General features: G+C 32.7%; 6 protein-coding genes, 2 long non-coding RNA genes and 1 other non-coding gene across 10 annotated transcripts; 5 read left to right on the forward strand and 4 right to left on the reverse strand.

The window, feature by feature from the left end:
- Window positions 1-111: 111 nt before the first annotated feature.
- On the forward strand, window positions 112-493 carry AT1G07273. The gene has a single exon (NR_139219.1). It is a non-coding gene; the product is annotated as an other RNA (long non-coding RNA).
- AT1G07277 lies at window positions 290-493 on the reverse strand. Its single transcript, NR_139220.1, has one exon. It is a non-coding gene; the product is annotated as an other RNA (long non-coding RNA).
- A 939-nt stretch (window positions 494-1432) lies between these two features.
- On the forward strand, window positions 1433-1587 carry MIR5025. The gene has a single exon (NR_139221.1). It is a non-coding gene; the product is annotated as a microRNA ath-MIR5025 precursor (primary transcript).
- Window positions 1588-1696: 109 nt separating this feature from the next.
- On the forward strand, window positions 1697-2586 carry AT1G44940 (uncharacterized protein; the record flags this gene model as incomplete). Of its 2 annotated transcripts, none has more annotated exons than NM_001160931.1 (3): window positions 1697-1727; window positions 2016-2037; window positions 2379-2586. In NM_001160931.1, the coding sequence occupies 3 exons, from the start codon at window positions 1697-1699 to the stop codon at window positions 2584-2586; spliced, it is 261 nt and encodes an 86-aa protein (NP_001154403.1). The 2 variants fall into 2 exon arrangements, with proteins under 2 accessions (NP_001154403.1, NP_001154402.1); NM_001160930.1 differs by having other exon boundaries at window positions 1697-1712.
- A 68-nt stretch (window positions 2587-2654) lies between these two features.
- On the reverse strand, window positions 2655-2837 carry AT1G44941 (uncharacterized protein; the record flags this gene model as incomplete). Its single annotated transcript, NM_001123967.1, has 1 exon — window positions 2655-2837. One exon carries the CDS (start codon window positions 2835-2837, stop codon window positions 2655-2657), a length of 183 nt encoding a protein of 60 aa, NP_001117439.1.
- A 4150-nt stretch (window positions 2838-6987) lies between these two features.
- Window positions 6988-9276, forward strand: AT1G44960 (SNARE associated Golgi protein family). The gene is made up of 2 exons (NM_103576.5): window positions 6988-7422; window positions 8509-9276. The coding sequence occupies exons 1-2, from the start codon at window positions 7118-7120 to the stop codon at window positions 8987-8989; spliced, it is 786 nt and encodes a 261-aa protein (NP_175116.2). The 5' UTR covers window positions 6988-7117; the 3' UTR covers window positions 8990-9276.
- A 354-nt stretch (window positions 9277-9630) lies between these two features.
- On the forward strand, window positions 9631-11409 carry AT1G44970 (Peroxidase superfamily protein). Its single transcript, NM_103577.4, has 4 exons — window positions 9631-10048; window positions 10134-10325; window positions 10412-10577; window positions 10693-11409. The coding sequence occupies exons 1-4, from the start codon at window positions 9779-9781 to the stop codon at window positions 11103-11105; spliced, it is 1041 nt and encodes a 346-aa protein (NP_175117.1). The 5' UTR covers window positions 9631-9778; the 3' UTR covers window positions 11106-11409.
- A 388-nt stretch (window positions 11410-11797) lies between these two features.
- On the reverse strand, window positions 11798-13465 carry PME7 (pectin methylesterase 7; the record flags this gene model as incomplete). The annotated part of the gene is made up of 4 exons (NM_103578.2): window positions 11798-12063; window positions 12189-12453; window positions 13047-13190; window positions 13400-13465. 4 exons carry the CDS (start codon window positions 13463-13465, stop codon window positions 11798-11800), a joined length of 741 nt encoding a protein of 246 aa, NP_175118.2.
- Window positions 13466-15083: 1618 nt separating this feature from the next.
- AT1G44990 (uncharacterized protein) lies at window positions 15084-15350 on the reverse strand (the record flags this gene model as incomplete). Its single annotated transcript, NM_103579.1, has 2 exons — window positions 15084-15258; window positions 15301-15350. The coding sequence occupies 2 exons, from the start codon at window positions 15348-15350 to the stop codon at window positions 15084-15086; spliced, it is 225 nt and encodes a 74-aa protein (NP_175119.1).
- Window positions 15351-16396: the final 1046 nt, after the last annotated feature.

Genomic DNA, 16396 nt, shown 5'->3' on the forward strand with positions numbered 1-16396 from the left:
ATATGAATCGAAATAAGCTAGAGAAAGGTTTATATGTTTGTGGTATAAGCAGTGGCATAAGTTGCTGGAAAACTTGCATCATAGAGTAAAACAAGAAGATCAACCAGCCACGAACTCCCACTTGTAAGTTACCATTTACAAATCTATGGATAATTTCTATTGGATATGACAATTTGCCTTTTGTTATGTTTGTCTTGCTGGTCTTGTATACATTTGCACTGGTGGAACACGTTTTATTCGTATCCGTTTTGGATTTTGTTAGCTTAAAGCACCACAATCCATAGCTAAGAAAACGTGAGAGATCAAGTTCTAGAGAAAAAAACAAAAGCTGGAGCAAGATTCAGATTTGTGGAAGTAAAGCTTTTCATGGTAATTCAACAAAACCATTTTCAGGTCTTGGTTTCTATTGTTTTGAACTTATATAGTATGTTTTACAAGTTTTTGTTGTCTTCTCAAATCAGACGCAAATAATGTCGCGGCGTGCCTCTCAAGTTTTTGGTCTATCGCAATGGAGCTTTAAAACTGTTGTGCGTCATCTTTTTGTTTCCCAAGTATGTTTCTTCAATTCTTCTTTTATGCTTAGTCTTTCGAGTTACTTTCTCTTTTCTTCTTCTTTTATTCAAGTAGAAGATTATATAGTCTATGTGAGTCTCAAAAACAAAAAATGTTCTATATGGAGATCGGTCATTTATGAGAACTGATCAAACACCCATTGGTTGGTTTGTTCCACTTTTCACATTGTTTTACTTTAATGCAGCCATTTGAGTCCAAAGTCAAGATCTACTTAGAGCAGTAAATTACAAATTTTCACATGAAGTAATTGTTTATTTGTTTTATTGAAATTGCAAAAGTGAGAATTTACTTGAAGTTTTGTGGTTTTCTTGAATTGGGGAATTTTATTTATTTGCAGGTTTTCTTTCATCCTTGCACGGTGAAGAACAAAGACTCTAAGAGAACATTATTTATGAAACGAGTTATGCTTCTCTGCTTCCCTTTCCAGGTTTCACTTTGATTTTTATCAGATATTTGTCTTTGTGCTAATATATGGTGATGAAATTCTGCTGTTTCATATGGATTTCGTTAATGTGTTCATGTGATTAATACAACAACGAATATCATGATTTGGTAAAGGAAACATGAATGCATCAAGGTAAATTAATGTTTTGTAAATTTAGTGTTCTTGTTCCCTATATCTAATCTGGTAAGCCAATGTGATAGTCGTTATCAGAGAATGACATAATTTAATGTGTTCCTTAATCGTGTTCCTTGTTTGGGAATTAGTACAACATTAAGCTACAGAGAATGACATAATTTAGTAAGAGAAACATAAATGCATCGAGGTATTTTAATTTAATGCTCTTTTTCTTATTCTAATCCGGTCATTCATATTTAGGTTACTGAATCATAAGAGGCACAAAGACTTCCTTACTTAGGCTCGTTAGAAAAAGCTACTTACTGTATATATGTAAGTGACATAATCTTTAAAAAATATGTAGAGGAAGAAGGATGCTATCTCCAAAGATTATGTCACTTACATATATACAGTAAGTAACTTTGCATCCAGAACGTTATATTAACAACTTTGTCACAACTTCTTTATAACAATTGCGATTTTCAGGGTGTGGAGAAAGATCAATTCTATTATTTGCAGCTATGGCTTCCATGGTTGAGAAACCAGGATGCCATTGATGCAACTATGTTTGGGATGCTTGGTATAACCCTTTTCGGTTCGACCATTTTCACTAAGTGTCCAAGAAACAACTTCTTATGTTTGATTGGGATTTGCGCAGGCTCGAGCTAGAATCATGTTCACTTCCTTCCATTCAACCATGTGGATAAGAGAACTGCTTTGACTTACATCAACGACAGTAGTAAACTTTCTCCTGATTAGGTGATGAATCTTCAACCTTACCAGCAAATGTCTTTTTTTATCCTTCCTCTTTATACTAATTTGATTTTCCCAGCAATGACCTTAGAAAGAAGGTGCTCTCGATTATTGACATGTGTGGTCTTAGGTTGTTGGCTGTTGCTTTCTAGGTACTTGTTTGACATTGATACTCATAGTTTCAGTCTTCTTTTGTTATTCTTTTCTGCGTGGAAACAAATGTTCAATTGTATGTGTTCTTATTTCCCTTTTTAGGTGGTACTAGATAATTCGAAGGAAAGCCCTGGTGCATGGTGCAACAACATATGGTAATTTGTTAGCTTGTTGCCACTTTTTGATCCTTACGACATGACAATACTGAAATCATTCGAAGGTTTTCAAATCTCGGTGTTAATATCAAGATGATCACTGGTAAATGTGCTCACCCATTGATCTGGTTGTAATAGCAATACATATTTACCATTTTCCACTAACATTCTTTTGGATGACGTAGGCAAGGTGACCAACTTGCTATTGGTAAGGAGTCGCAGACTTGGAATGGGAATAAACATGTATCCCTTTTTCGGCTTTTCAAGGAGTACGCGCAAGCGGTAGGAACCAACAAACCCCATGGACGAATATGTCTCTCAAAGGTAGCATGTTATGAATATGTTTTAGAACTCTTTGTGAGAACCAAACAGAGTTTTTGCCACATGTTGTAGATTTGGCACATAAGAGACGTAGAGAACATACTTGTTGGAGCATCAAATGATTCCTCCAAAGAAAATGATCATATTGGGAAGTTAGTGTCTCGCGGCTGAATAGGTAAGCATGCTCGGAGCAATACGACTAGCGGCAAAGTCCAACTGCCATTAGGAACAACCTGAGAGATACTAGCCAGTCGAGAGATACCAAACACTCGAGGGCCAATTGAGCTAGTGATATCAAAAAGAGGACTAGCTCTTCTAATCATCAAGTAGAGCTAGTAACAAGGTGATAAAGGAGATAGAGTCTTGTTAACGGCCGAAGCTTGATCAGCCTCTTCCACATCCAGCTTCCAGAACTCTGAAAATCTACATCGACCTCTTTGATAGCGTGATAGTCATGTGTGCATGCATATATTCATATGTGCTTACATTCATACATTCATACATCCATACATTCATACATTCATATGAACATACATCCATACATTCATAAATTCATGCATGCATACATTCATAAATTCATGCATGCATACATTCATATATACATTCATACATCCATACATTTATATATACATGCATGTATACAATACAATCATGTGTGAATCTATGCCTACATTCATGTATATTTGCTTTCTTGATTCATTGATTGCTTCTTTACTTACATTGTTTACTTGCTTTCTTCTTTGCTTCTTTTAATTATTTGATTTCTTAACTAGCTTGCTTGTTTTTTTTTCTCTGTTTACTTCTTGTTTGTTACTTTGATTATTTGATCGTAGTTCACTCCTTACTGCTTCATTTCATTTCTTAATTTGTGTGTTTGCTTCCTTCTTACTCCCTTCATTGTTTGCTCAGACCATACATGCAATTAACTTGTTTACTTATTATTGCCAGTTTCTTTATTTCTTTTATTATTTGGCATTCGCTTACTCAACTGATTCATTCATTTGCTTGGCTCTTTTACATGTTTCCTTCTTTGGTTTGTTTCTTTTCTTCTGTCGTTGTTTTCTTACATGCTTACTTGGCTTCTTTTATTTTTTTGTTTACTCACCTCATTGTTAATTTATTTATTTGCTTCTATTTAGTTCTATGCTTCTTTCATTGTGTGTATAAAAGATTAATTTTGAATATATATAAAATTTACGATAAGATAATTTTGACAATATGTAAAATCGAAACACTAATAAATATTTGAATAACCAAACCGAACCCGAAATATATTATAATTATATTGACTTGATGTAGCCCAAAATTATTTTTATAAATCCAAAAATATCAAGTACTATAAATAGATCAAAATTACTAAAATACCAAAAATAACCAAAAATCGAAAAATTAAACAAAATTTTATCAAAATCTAACCAATTTTTTCATTATTTCGGTACCCGAATCGAAGTAGCCAAAACCAAACGTGGCACGCCTATGCCACCAGGCCTAAACTATAAAACCCAAAAAACTAGAATCGAACCTGAACTAGTACCCGAACGCCTGAACTAGTACTCGAACGCCTAGGCCTAACAATGTATACGTAAAAATATAAAACTTTATCACATTTCCCGATTTTCATTAATTGTATAATAATTCATTATATAGGGGTGTAACACTTTAGCTAGAGATATTCCAAAAATAAGTCACTCGGGATTAGAAGTGGGCGTTTGGATACCCATTCGTTAGGGTATTTCTAAATTTTGGGTTTGGATCGGGGTCAAGTCCGATATTTTGGGTTCGGAAACTGGTTACCCGAAGTTCTCAAAAATCAAAATTTTAAAACCAAATATATCCAAACTACTCGAAAATACAGAAAATAACTAAAAACCTTGAACACTTTTGTATTCAAATTTACTCAAAAGTAGATTAAATACCTAAAATTATTTTAAGTATCTGAAAATCTAAATATTTTGACGCTTAGATTATTGCAAATATAAATATTAATACGATCAAATGATTCTTCAACTTTTTTTGTTAATCTCCTCATTACTTTTAACAACAAGTCAAGAAATTGCTCGATTTGTTTTGCAATTTCTTGACTTGTCATCACATGTCTCCACAGTTCTCACATGTCATCACACTACTTAGTGTACCACAAAAAATCTGGTAAACCATACTATCATAAGAGGAACCAGGAGAATGGAGACATTTGTCCATGCATCTAGCAAATTAACCAGATACTCATGTTCATCTTCATGTGCCTCATATTCGTGTATTTTTAATACGCGTAGTTAAGCAATATATGATAAGCTAGAATTATAGTTTATTTTACTATATTAATTTTGACTCCACACAATGCGTGGAATACCCCCTAGTAAACTATAAAAAAAAATATGAATAGAAAGACGTAAATCTTTTTGACCTTGAATAAATAAGAAGCTTAACTTAACAAGCATCCAAAATGTATTTTTGTAATCCGTTTAATTTTATCAGAAATATTAAATTTTAAAATTTTATGATTGTGTATCATATTTAAACTAGATTTTAATCCGCGGTATATCGCGGGACGATTTATTTTTTAAAAGTAAGATATATTGAAACTTGCAAATTTTATTCTTATAAAATATTTATATTTTACAGTTTATAATTGTTACCACAATTTTTAGCTTAAAGTTTTATATTTTATAGTTTAATTTTATATATACTAACATTATACATACCACATAACATTTTTGGTTTTATATAATCTTTTCTAAATTAGGATGATTTGATATGTTTAATATTAATGGTCTTAAAAAATAATAAATTAAAGATTTAACCCGTATTGAAACGGTGATTTAATTATATTTTACTTTTTTTATTAATGTTGATTCAAAAACCCGTCCCTCCAAATCCATCTTGCCAAAAAGCCATTTATTTTATTAATATTAATTTTATTTATGATATGACTCTAAATTATAATCTAAACATTTTAGCTAATAACATAGAAGTGCACCATATTTATTTAATAGGGGAATGTACCATATGACCCGAATGCACTTTTACCCAAATCCACCAAAAAAGTCTTGCAAAAATACTATAGAGATAAGAAACGATAGTCGGTTTTGATAGGTATAAGATTAGCAAATATATTAGTTAGCTTAAATTAGTTAAAGAATACAAATTAAAAAGATATATTACACTTTATTCGAATATAGTATAAAAACTTATATAACACAGAGATTTGATAATTTTTTAATTGTTGAATACTTTTTTGTGCTAATTTTTATGTGATTAAGATTTAGTTGATTTCGTATATAAAATATTAAATTGTTTTACGAACTTATTTGTTTATAATTTGGTAACAGATAGATATTTGAATATTCAGTATATTTTGCTTAAGTTTAGGAAATCTTTGATGACCCGTCTTTAAATCAAATAAGCCCTATAATTAAGAGATGAACTAGGATTTAACCCGCGGTTTACCGCGGGCAATCGGTTTATTTGGTTCTTATACTAAATATTTGAATAAATTTGATATCCTAAACTTATAAATATAAATTTTTTAATCAGACATAACTAAATAATAATTGAGATTTTTTTTTGGTTGTTATTTAGTGATAAGAAGAATGTGTTAAAATGTGTTTAATTTTTCTTTTGTTATTTACTTATTTTTGTTGAACGGATTAGATTGAAGTGAATTAAAATTATTGAACGGTTTAGATTGAATCGGATCATATCAAGTTTAGGAGATTGTTAAGACCAAATTACCCTTAATGATTTTGAATAGCAAAGAACAAAATCCAAAATTGAAATCAAAATTGAGGCCAAATTAGACAAAATTTCAATTTGTACTTCCCTTTTAATAATAAGAGGATATTGTCGTTAAAAGATTTTGGTAATTAATGACGTCATTAAAGGATTTTGTTTTTGATTAAATTTTTCTAATGGCATTGTCATGTAATTAACTACAAAAATTAAGGTTAAATTTAAAATGTACTTCCCAAATAATATAGTAGGATACTTGTAATTTGTATCATTTATATGATATTTATATTTATATTTATATTTTATAATTGTCATTAAGTAACGATATACCACATAAGAAGTTTGTTTTGTACAATCTTATATTAATTAGACAGATGTTATATGTCTAACACTAGTGATATTAATAAATAATAAAATAAGAATTTCATCTGTATTAAAGTAGTAGGTTAATGATGTTTTATTTACTTATTAATATTGTTTCAAATCCGTTCCGCCATATAACTCCGTCTCGGAATATAACTCATCGCATATTATTTTAATTTTCCTAATATTATAAACTTTTATTGATTTTAAATACATCAATCATAATATTAATAATAATTTAAATGAAAAATTATAGAAAATAAATCGTGATTGTCAAGTTTTCACTTTTGATAATTTTTTCTTGTAATTAGTCAATTAGTGTTATATTGTGGAGAGTTGAATAGTCTCATTTTGCAATTTTAGAAGATCAAGGGTATATTTCCAAAACATTGCAGTTTTGAGGATTCAACTTGCAATTTACCCTTTTCAAAAATCACTTTCGACAATTACCAAAAACCAGTTCCCCCATTTCATTTCACGCTTTCTTCTCTTCTCATCTCAGAGCTCCGTGATGAAGAAATGGTTAGCAATCGCAGCGACGGTGGCGATAATTGCAATAATCGTTAGACAAGGCACGACACAATACGGATGGAACAAAGAGGCGGCGTTGGAAAAGCTAAAGGAATGGTCAGATCGGCTGGGGATTTGGGCGATTCCAACGTATGTAGCGGTTCACACAATAACCTTAGCTCTTTGTCTCCCTCACGCCGTCTTCTTTGAAGCTGGTGCTTCTATGCTCTTTGGTTTCCTTCCTGCTCTTCTCTGTGTTTTCTCTGCTAAAGTTCTCGCCGCTTCTTTCTCCTTCTGGATCGGCAGGTCTGCTTCTCAATTGCACTGTTATGTGATTCAAATTGATCTGTTGGATCGTTAGTTTGTGTCGCTAATGTACGAATTTGATCGAAATGATTTGGATTTAGAACAATGATTCTCACATGGCTTATCTTGGCTTCGTAGAAAGTATATGATTCATTAGTAATACACTCTGGTTTAGTTTATGTTATCGTGTTTTGTGAATGCTTAAGGTTTTACTTGGAGATGGTTTAGATTTTTCTTTAGTGCACCATTGTTGAAACCTTTTGCAGAACGTTTATTGAAATCCATTAAATTGTAAGCATGAATGATAGGAAGGGAATGTTTGTGTGAAGAAATGGTGTCATTGTTGGTTATTCAGCGGTAAGATAACACCGTTGTTCACCAAAAAGGCGGAGAAGATGCATGATATTTTCTTGCGAGATTTAGATGGATGTCTTCAGATTCTATAATGGTGTTTGGATAAGAGTGGTTGTTGTCTTGTGTATGTGACGGAGATGTAAAGAACCGTTAGATGCTTGTCATTTGCTTGTTAATATATGCTAGGGAATGATTTGCAATATTCACATTTATGCTGGATTTTTACATGGCTTCATAGAAACTATATGCTTCATTAGTAACACTCTGATTTAGTTTAAGTTATCGATTTCTGAGATTTTACTTGGAGATGTAGAATAAACTCTTTTGTTGGTTTTGATTGTCCTGCTATCGCTGAAACCTCCGTATACAGAAGTTTTCACGAAAATCCATTCTACTCTAAGCATTATAGGAAGTGGATCTTTGTGTAAAGAAATGATGTCATTTTGGCTGTTCAGAGGAAAACTAACACCGTTATTCGCCAAAAAGGCGGAGAAGATGCATGTCTTCCTATTCTATAATGGTGTGTGGATGAGATTGGTTGTTTTCTTGTGTATGTGATGGATATGTATGGACTAATTGTTAAATGCATGCTGTGATTCTAATTGCCAATTAATATATGTAGGAGAATGCAACTAGGATGTTGATTAACCTTAGCAATGTGATATGCAGTTTTATTTATTTATCTATCTATTGGGAGCACTTGCATTCTCTCATACTTTTTTGAATTTTCAGGTTTGTTTTTAAGAGTTCCACCAGAGCTACAGGGTGGGCGCATAGCAACAAGTACTTCAATATTCTCTCAAGAGGAGTTGAGCGCGATGGTTGGAAGTTTGTTCTTCTTGCAAGGTTCTCGCCCATTCCTTCCTATGTCATAAACTACGCTTTGGCAGCTACTGAAGTCCGGTTTGTAGCTGATTTTCTGTTCCCCACGGTTATTGGCTGCCTCCCGATGATCCTGCAGAACGCATCAGTCGGTAGCCTCGCTGGTATGGCTGTGGCTTCAGTAGCTGGAAAACAGAAAAGTCAGGTCTGGGGTTATGTTTTCCCAGTACTTGGGATACTGTCAAGTGTTCTGATTTCATTGAGGATCAAAAAGTACTCAGCTGGAATTACAGAGGCATCATCAGATACCTCTGCTAACAACTCTAGTTTAGCTTCATCTGAAACTGCGAATCCCGCTTATGGAACCGATGGATCCAAGAAAAGTGAGTGATTATACAAACCATGATGGTGGTTTTTGATCGCCGGTATTACACTTTGTTTGGTTTGCAGCTATCAGATTCTCAACATCATGGCTTATTTTGGACGAGTTAGGCAGTATCTTAATAGTAACAAAGCATTAGTTTTTGTACTTCTTAAGTTAAAAGCTTAGAACAAAACAACAGTGTTATTTTCTATACCAGACACAAAAACTGTGTCGTTGTAATAACACTTACCATAACATTTTCTTTCAGTGTATGTTTAAAGCCGTTTATATGGTTGAAGCAATGTGACTAAAATTTTTGTAGCATTGAAACAAGCTATATTTGCATTGCTATGGTCTTGTTTTGTGACTAAAAGACTTGGATGCAGAATGGATATAAGTTAAATGTCTGATTTTGTAAATAACTTATGAAGAGAAAATCTTTATTCGGTAAGAGTTGTTTTCTCAATGTAGCAGTTCACTCATCATTTTCAAACTTCAACTCTCAGAGAACACAAAGAGGTTAGACAGTGCAGATGCTTATGGTTGAGAAGCTTTACCTAACAATGGTACAAGGCGGTTTTGTTGGGATCACATGTGAAGTTAGGCACATGGATTCGTTCTTGGAGTTGGTACAAGGACTTCTAAAAGACAACAATGAGGTATAATAAGGACAAGTTGACTATGTCTCTCTCTTTTATCTTAACATTCTAAATTAGGATTTGGTAAACTGAGAGCAGTTAGCTTCTTGAATCTCTAAAGTATAAAAACCCTCACCGTTTTACTACTATCTCATCTTAAAACTCCCAAGTAACAAAAATGGCTATCTCAAAGCTTATTCCTACTCTTGTGCTCTTTGTTTTGTTCTCTTTTGATGTTAGTGTTGCTCATCCAGGTCTAGGATTTGGATGGGGAAGTAATAGTCCCATTGGAGGATCTTTTTACTCAAATCTTTACCCACAATTTTACCAGTTCTCTTGTCCACAAGCTGATGAGATTGTTATGACGGTGCTCGAAAAAGCCATAGCTAAAGAACCAAGAATGGCAGCATCTTTACTCAGACTTCACTTCCACGACTGCTTCGTTCAGGTAAAAGTATCTTTACCTATTTTTGTTTTCCCTTTATGTGTCTCTTAAGCTTAACACTTATACACTACACTCTGTGTGTAAACAGGGCTGTGATGCATCAATCTTGTTGGATGATAGTGCAACCATAAGAAGTGAAAAGAATGCTGGACCAAACAAGAACTCCGTTAGAGGGTTTCAAGTAATCGACGAGATCAAAGCCAAACTTGAGCAAGCTTGTCCTCAAACTGTCTCCTGCGCCGACATTCTAGCTCTAGCTGCTCGTGGCTCAACTATACTGGTAAAATTAAGAGACCTTCAAGAGAAACTATTGGCTCAGTTACAAGTTATATAGCTTATATTTATCGAATTTGTGGTTCAATGCAGAGTGGTGGACCATCATGGGAGCTTCCACTAGGGAGGAGAGACTCGAGGACCGCTAGCCTTAATGGCGCAAACACGAACATTCCTGCACCTAACTCAACTATTCAAAATCTCTTAACCATGTTCCAACGTAAAGGTTTGAACGAAGAAGACCTTGTTTCCCTATCAGGTGAGATTAACATGTATTTATCTTTTGTTTAAGGAGTTGGCAAGGAAACCAAACCGAGACCGGTTTCTTAAAACCGAATGATAACAACGTTTTTAACCAAACCAAAATGTTGCAGGAGGACATACGATTGGAGTAGCGAGGTGCACAACGTTTAAACAAAGACTATACAATCAAAACGGTAATAACCAACCAGACGAGACGCTAGAGAGGTCTTACTACTATGGTCTCAGGTCAATTTGTCCACCAACAGGCGGTGACAACAATATTTCACCTCTAGACTTAGCCTCTCCTGCAAGATTCGACAACACATACTTCAAGCTCCTTCTATGGGGCAAAGGCTTATTGACATCAGATGAAGTGCTTCTCACTGGCAATGTAGGCAAGACTGGTGCATTAGTGAAAGCTTATGCCGAAGACGAGAGACTTTTCTTCCAACAATTCGCAAAGTCGATGGTTAACATGGGAAACATTCAGCCTCTTACTGGTTTTAATGGTGAGATCAGGAAGAGTTGTCATGTGATTAACTAAAGAAACTGTGTGTTTTTGCATTATTATTGTATTAAGGGGTGATTAAGAATAAGTCGTGTTATGTTTTTCGATATGTTAGTGATCTAATTAACGTCTTTGAATGAAAATGGACGGTTGTTTTAAGAGGTGAACATGAAAATATGGTAGTTTTTACTGTATTCTTTATTTGGGTTGCGTCCGTCTTAAGACAACAAGTATCTTCAGACTGCAGTTGTCAAAGCGAGTAACCCTGTTTAAATATTTGTAAGTACCGGTCACAAACAAGTACTTAGAATGATACAATATTCTATTAATTTATAGAAGCATTATTTATCTATAAATTATACTTATTAATTTATAGAAAGTTTTTTCTATCCACTAATAAGATTTTTTCATTATAAAAATTATCTTTCTAGAATTAATTATCAATGTTTAGAAGACAATACCAAACTTTTTTAATGCAATAAAAATATTTGAAATGAACTATAACAAAAACTAATGCGGATTTAAGAAAAAGCAAACAATATTAGAGTTATATTTCACTAAAGTTTTCTAAATAATAATCATTAAAAATTAAAATTAGATTATCGATTTTATTTTAAATGTAAGCTAATGAAAACAGGTAGCAAGTATTTTGTAAATAACTAGATCTGGACCTTCGGTGTATCATGTTTCTCACTTTTTCATTTTTGATTCTTTTTAAGTATCATGAATTATCCATCCATGTGAACAATTTGGCAGAACTGGAAAACCGCCGCCGCGTTTCCACAAATAAAATCTACAGTGTCCATAAGAAAGTATTCCCTATAACACTGGCGGTTTTTGTGAGGATACAAGGCATCCTGATATTCCTCGACACGACATCTGTAAATGATGGACATATCACCATTCACACGGAGGGTAACAACTGGTCCTTTCACCGGCCATGTCGTGTTTCGGAAGCACATGTCTACTCTGATGAATCCATCACCATTAGAAGCTTCGAACATATTTTTAGTATGATGTCTTTAAGAATGTTATAGTTTGGTATAAAGAAGAGAAAACTATAAACTATTTAAGAAGAGAAAATTATAAACTATTAAAAAAGAGAACACAAATTCTTACCAAAAGTTGCGGTGTTGAACGTTCTTTTACTATTGCTAGAGCTTAAATTGAATGTGATGATGGTTGAATCTTGACCATCAGCGATAAGAGTTAAATTGGATTTCATATTCCCAATGACAACGATTTCAACATAGATGCTTGTCTTAATATAAATGACGAATCTCTTTTGGCTGTGTTGAGGTGCCGCTGCAATGGCCACATTCACTATATTGTAATTTCCGGTCACATCCTTCGCGACCAGAATATCGGTAATTTTCTTTAGAGTCTGATTTATAAGAAACATAAGAAATTCTATGCGCATTAGAAAGAAAAAAAAAGGGGGAATTGTTTCTCCATTGTTGCTTAATTTCTGGGACCATATTGGTTTTTGGGGTTTATGGTTATTCATAAATTATAGTGAGCCTTTTGTGATCATGATGCCCAACTATGATTGTTTTTATCAGAAACATTGGGCTTTAGATTTTTGGGTTATTATTTTCTTGGTCCATCTTGAGTTTTGATATCTTTTTGGTTAAGTTTTTATATAAAGATATGATGAGCTTTTTGTGATTATGATGCGCAAGTAACAACGTTTTTAATAAGAAAATTTAATGTAATGTTTTTAGAGAAATTACCTCTAATAGCTCCAAAAAATATTAATCAAGCTTTAGAAGAACAAACATCCAAAAATAAAATGAACATAATTTAATTTTTTCCATAATCAAATTAGTTTAGTGAATCTATTACACAAAGTGTATATATATTTACGTTTTTTCCTGAAAGATTGGTGTATTTTAAAGGTTACCAGTTTATAGATAGAAATCTAACTATACGATTATCAAATTATAACTGAAAAATATTAGGTTTTTGTTTTATCACCTCATCATTGAGATATAGATCTTTCTTGTCAACGTGAGATAACCAAGACGGGCCATTGGGAACCACCAAGTTAAGTTCGGTGTTGTCTCTCAGCGAAATAGAGATAAAAAGGGCTAAAGCTTCTCTTGCCCTAGAAGTGAGGTCCTCAAGCTCAGGATCGACCCGACGTTTATACATTCACCAATTTCGTCGATATATGTGATGTAGCTAGTAAGAACGCCACTGGAGCCAAGTGTGGACGTTTCAAGATCTAAGATTAGGGAATTCTCCTCCTAAGATTTCATTCACTGAACGGATCATTCTATTTTCTGCCACTCCATCATCTCCTCAAATAGATTTGTATCCTCCTTCACACCAAGCATATCATTCTCCATGTCCTCATGTAGTTTTGAATCTTCCATCACACCAATCATAGCCATGTCGATCCTCCGCACGGAATTTTTCAAAACGATGATCAATAACTCACGACGTCTCATCTCCGAGAGTGGTGCGGAAATCGTCTTAAGGTCCAACAAAAGGTTTTGACATGACTGTTCATCTCATTCTTTGCTAACGCCAATAACCGTTGTTATCATCAAGATCGAAAAAGAAAAAAACTTTAACCAACATTTTTGAAAGTTTTTTTTTTTCTTTCTTTCGTCTCTCTTTAGAATTTAGATTATGTGAACTGAGGAAAGAGGAGAGAGGTATGGTGGTCTTTTATACAAGCAAAACAACTAAATCAATTTACCTTTTAAATAATTGTATTCAATAAACGACAATAGTTAGGAAAAAAACTTAATTTTGAGATCAATCTAAACAGTTCAGTGCAATGTGAATTGAAGCTATAATTCAGTGAAGTTTGGTTTAATTATCTACAAAGAGCAATTCTTAATTGCGTTGTATTAGTTTCAAGAGCATTCCATTTGAAAGATTATTATGGTCATCTTTTCACATGCATAAAGTCATAAACTAATGAAAATTTCTTAGCAGTCAAAGAAACAATTATGCATGTGCAAGTGAAATAAATGTCTTAACTAAAACAAATTGGTAGATGATTGTAACTTTGTTTTATCTTTTCTTGTTTATAGATAGTTTTTGTTTGTATCTTTCTGAAAATAGTATAAAGACTAAAGTTGTATTTAATGTATGGTCTTAGAGCCATGAGGGTGGAGAGAGAGAAGTAGATTTTGACAAATTAAATAAATATATATATATATATATATATATATATATATAAATTTGGATTTGTCCAATATAATACAGATCAAAATAATTAAAAAAAAAAAAATCTTTGATCCTTGCAAATGAAAGTTTTGCAATATGTTTAGTTTAAAAACTATTTAACCTGTTAAAAACTAATTCTCTTTTTCTTTCTTTTTCAATTAGAAATAAACTCATTAAATCCAAGAAAAAAATTATTTTTGTAATTTTTGAATTGTTCAATAAGAATCCAAATTTTAGGCGCTAAAATCAACATTGAATCTTAAAGGTGTGATTGGTGGGAAGTGAGAACTAAAAAAAAAATAGAAAATGAAAAACTGAAAAAGTTAAGAAAAAAATAGAAAAGTGGTCCAAAAATTTCAACTAATAAAAGATAGAAAGAAAAATTGTCTTACTTTATCCTTTTTAAGAGAAATTTAGCTTGAATACTTGTTTTCCATGTACTTTAAATGGCTAAAAATGAATTTGGTAGAAATTGGTTTCATCCATTTTAGTTTAGGCTAACAACAATGCAATATATTCTCAACCTTAATCTCTTGCGTGTGAGGACAATATATTTTAGTTTACGCTAACAACAAGACAATATATTCTCAACCTTAATCTCTCGTGTGTGAAGACAAGACATAGCCATTATTATTCTAGTACTAAATAAGACAATATATGCCTAATAAATAGAAAACCCGTAGGTGTTTTTTGGAGTAAAAAAACATTAAGTGAAATTTGTAAAACTAACCAACAAATAAATTATAATTAAGAAACAAAAGAGGTATGATATTCTGTGTATAAACTACAATATAAACTAAAATACCCTTATTTTTTCTTGTTTTTTAGTCATTACTCTAGTACACTATAATTACCATCACCACCATGCGCTGCAACCATCACCATCATCGCAATTCGCAACCACCATCGCCATGTCGTCACCAGCACTACCACTGCAACTGTCGCCACCATACCAACAACCATAGCGCTGTCACTACTACAACCATCACCATCATCACCACCGAAACTGCTACACCACCGCAACCACCTTAATCACGATCATTATTACCATATTGCTACTACCCCGACCACCGTAACCATCACCACCGCAATCACCATCACCACTATCAAAACAACCAGCACGTCGTTACCACTACCACCACCATCGTCAGTCCGTCACCACCACTATCACCAATTTTTGAATAGTTAATAACTTTTTCTTTTTTTTTTATCTAGAACACTTTGTCCTATACTATTTATTCTATTCTATATACCGTTTTTCATTTGAAAATATACATCATTTTCAATTTTTGAGTTTATACAAGTTTTACACATATAATTATGGTTTGGGTATAAGTTTTTTTGGTTTAGCATTTAGTATATTAAATTAAAATTGATTTATGAATGAGTTATGAAAAATAGTACAATATATTCTTGTTCTATTCCTATACATCCTAAATAGTACAACATATTTTTACTTACACATACTATTCACCATTTCACAAATTTACATCTAATTTTAAAATTTTAAACTATGCAATATGTAGAAAAATATGGTTTTTGTGCAAAAAATCCTACAATACAATTTTTTTTTAACCCTTCAATTAAAAAAAAATGCAGGTCAATACTACCAACTTGAAAAGTGAGCCGCAATATAAACTACGTCGTTTTGGATATTTTAAAATAAAAAGGAATGTTTCAAGAGTGTTTTGAACTCAGGACCTCTAGAAGATATAAAACCTTACCTAACCAATTGTGCCACATAAAATTTATAAACTCTTAACAATAAATAAATATATATATATATATATATATATAGACAGCCTTTATGTTCAACCTGACCAATGCAACCAACGATCTCATCAGAATCACGCCCCTACATATCGCATGATTCAATTTTGTAGGCTCTACAACCTTCCATTGAGATGGCAAACCGCCATTGGTTGTTTAAAATCTTATGTAGACGCTCTAGAAGAAAATAGTCTCGACTTTTTTTTTTTTTTAAAAGAGCAGTTATGTATTTGAGAATGTGCCGGAGAAAAAAAACAATACTATTATATATCAGAATTGAATAATACATATGATAAATCATATATATAATGGATAAGGCTAATGTGAGTGTATAAGTCTCCAATGCTTCAAGCTGATTGTACCACCAAATCTTT

The sequence above is a fragment of the Arabidopsis thaliana genome (assembly GCF_000001735.4).
Source record: "Arabidopsis thaliana chromosome 1 sequence".
Taxonomy (NCBI): Eukaryota; Viridiplantae; Streptophyta; class Magnoliopsida; order Brassicales; family Brassicaceae; genus Arabidopsis; species Arabidopsis thaliana.